This window comes from Taurulus bubalis (genome assembly GCF_910589615.1).
Source record: "Taurulus bubalis genome assembly, chromosome: 11".
NCBI classification, from domain to species: domain Eukaryota; kingdom Metazoa; phylum Chordata; class Actinopteri; order Perciformes; family Cottidae; genus Taurulus; species Taurulus bubalis.
The window spans coordinates 17,021,409-17,024,626 of record NC_136599.1 but is presented as its reverse complement, the minus strand read 5'-3'; the positions used below and the strand labels follow the sequence as shown (position 1 = coordinate 17,024,626).

General features: G+C 44.3%; 1 protein-coding gene across 1 annotated transcript in view; it reads left to right on the top strand.

The window, feature by feature from the left end:
- The window catches only part of pex14 (peroxisomal biogenesis factor 14), a gene marked incomplete at its 3' end in the record, with an annotated part of 43,082 nt that extends 41,321 nt beyond the window's left edge, over positions 1-1,761 (top strand). Inside the window, 1 exon segment of the mRNA XM_079226178.1 lies at positions 1,281-1,761. Within this exon segment, the coding sequence (XP_079082304.1) occupies positions 1,281-1,761 (481 nt within the window).
- Between the last annotated feature and the right edge of the window lie 1,457 nt (positions 1,762-3,218).

Genomic DNA, 3,218 nt, shown 5'->3' with positions numbered 1-3,218 from the left:
AGTTAGTCAAAAACAATCGTCACGTAACCGTCCTTACACAACCACGTCTACTGTGCAGGACTCTGCTGCTGATGACCTGAAAGTTTTTGCTTGTGTCTAAATAAATAAAAGAAAAGAACACAGAATGTCACATTGCTCTTCCAAATTGCTCGCACACTGAAAACATAATCATTAATCTCAAACATGTTTAATCTCACAGGCACTGGAGGTTATAATACTGATTGCAGCATTTATTTTACTTCACAACTTGCCTCGGTCGATTAGCATACTGCAGGCATCAGCTGGTCTTCTGTGTTTTAATGCTGTTATTGGTAAGCAAAATAACCATACATGCATAATTGCTCCGACGCAAACTCAGTCATTTTATGGGTGCACAATGACACGACACAGAAATGACTGAGCGGAACTGGGAAATGAGCTGTGATAAAATATAGAGACTTTTCAATCAATCATCTTATTTGTAAAATCCTATCCTACCCACCTGTAAAGTATTTTGTGTTAAAGGTCTCATTGTCTATTGCCAGACATCCCCTCGTTCTTCCCATCTTTGTTCCTCAATCTGGTCGGGCGCAGCCCAGCTCAGTCAGGTCCATTAGCATGCATGATTATGTATCAGTGTCCATAATGAAGCCTGAAGTAAGAGTGTACATCAGAAAACCAGCGAGGACAAAAATTGCCTCAGAACTGTCTAGTTGAGCATGTTTTGTTCGCCTCGTACATTCTAATCAGCAACAATATCCCTTTGTCATTTGCTTTCCTGACTTCATCCTGACTCTCACAATGAGTTTTCTGGCAAAGGCTTGAATCACAAACTAAAGGCTCTGTATCACCATCTGTCTTCAAGCGTGTTCCCTTCCTGTTCAAATGATCCAAATCATCTCCAAACTGTTGTTGTTGTTTTTTTAAACACTAAGAAGTGCTTATCCCATTACGATTCAACGGTGTCTTTTAGATCTTAAAAGCTGCAGTGGATGTAATTAAAAAAAAATCTAAGCGCATCTTCACCAGGTGTGACAAACATCTGGTGGTTTAGGGGGGGAAAAGCTATTTTCTGTGCTGTAATTATGAGAATTTCACAGGATGCTTTGTGTGTGGCTGCATGCTAAAATGTGAACTAGTGTTGAAGATGTGTGAAGATTCAACCCCTTAGGAAGCTATGTATAGTTTTGTGGTTGCAGTATGTCCAATTGGCTGATCGTGGGAAAGCTCTTTTTTCACATTTTGATCACAGTGAGGTTTTTGATCTTCCTCTCTTGTTTGCCCCCTCCCCCTTTCCACAGGAGACAATTCCCGTCCACTCCCACTATTCCTAAAATCCCTGCATGGCAGATTCCCCTGAAGTCACCCTCGGCGCCCAGCTCGTCACCAGTCAACCTCACCAACAGCAGCAGCGACATCTCCCCTGTCAGCCACGAGTCCACTAGCTCCTCCCCCATCAAAGATGGACCCCACAGCCCCCAGGATGCACTGGGAGGGCCTGATGGAGTGCATGGTATCAACAGAGAGGACAGCACTGTGGGCGTGGGCTCAACCCTGGTCCTAGACCTGAAGGATCGCATGGAGGTACAAGGGGAGGAGGAGGAGGAGGAGGAGGAGGAGAAGGAGAAGGAGGAAGAGGAGGATGATCTCAGCCACGTAGAGGAGGAGGACGGTGTAAGCATACAGACAGTGGATCGTCGAGGTGGGGATGGACAGATTAACGAACAGGTGGACAAACTGAGGCAGCCCGAGGGTGCCAGCAATGAGAGCGAGGTGGATTAGATAGCAGTAGAAAGCACAAAGACACTCTCCAAACACCGCTTCTCATCACGGCTTTGTTTCATTCTGCTCCTCTCTGCTCATGCTTGTTTTTTTTTTTTTTTTTTTTTTAATCTATCTTCCCTGTCTGTTTTCACTTGTTTCTCCAACATCTTAATCTTGAGCAAAATGAGGAGTAGGCGTGAAAACTGACAAATATTGGAGTGTCTAGTTGACACACGGCTTACCTCCATTTACTTTTCATCATGCAGACTAAATGACTGCAGGCTGAGCCAAATACCGTTTCTTTGAAAAGAGAAATGACAAGCAACAGTCAAATCAGAATGACTTTAAAAGGCTGTATGCCGTACTAACCGCGTGTGACTGGCTGCTTTTAATTTTATGATTTGATCAGATAGTTCACAGCTTTGCCTTGGTGTCCTTGTACTAGTACTACGGTTCTTATTCAGTCCAAAGAGGCCGTGCTGCACAGAATATCTCTCCTGCACAGTGCAGCTGCAGGTCAAGAGTCATATGTTGACACTTCAGTCTCAAAGTTACCGTGAGCTCCCAGAGAAGCATTAGCAGAGTTTGTCTCCCTGTTGATGGCAATAGGAGAGGACAAGCTCTTCCAGGGCTGGAGCTTTTAGCCTCTTTTATGTGTCCTTTCGCATTGGTGTCAGTCTGTCAATAATTCACAAGGCCAGCAGGGTGGCATTTGGGTGAAATAAAAGCCCTGAAATTCGAGATTAGAATGTGATGACGGGCTTTGTTCCATACCGGTGTCAGAGTGCTCATATGCTCAAAGGAGGAGAAGATAAATGTCCCCCCCTCCTCTTCCCTCCCTCCCACTTTCTCTTTTCACTGTGGGACTGAATTGTGCATATTTTGCGAGCGTGTTCACGCGTGGCAGGTGAGAAAATCCAGACTGTCTGCTGAGCTGTTTCTGCATCTCCAGCAGGGCAGCTGATTTGGTTTGTGAAGTATGTTAATAATCAAATGATCAACAAATAACAGATGTATTAGTTCATGCAGCTTGAAATGTCAAGGAGGCTAAAAGCGGAAATCTAATACAGAAAGCCCAGTTGCATTGTATTATTTTCCGTGACAAACCCTGCGGTCCAAATTATGTAGGGCCTCCTACAGTGAGTAATCTTTACAGAAAACGGCGCCAATATTTTATAATTAAGCTGCAGTAAGACAACAAGGGCTGCCACAGATGGAAGTTGCACAACTTGTATCGCTTTTCTCAGTGTGGAGGTGGATGGGGGAAGTTAGAAGAAAAAAACATTGCCCCATGATTGAAAAGGAAAGTAATAAATGAATACTTGACTTATTGAATTACTCACTCTGTACTCACTGTCTCCAGCTAACAAGAAGAGCCCATGAGTGAGAAGAAGGGATATCAGCTCTGGTGCCATTTCCATCTGCGTCACATGGCCTTCATAGGAAGACAGAAAAGGTAGAGGGGCTCTGCTCAT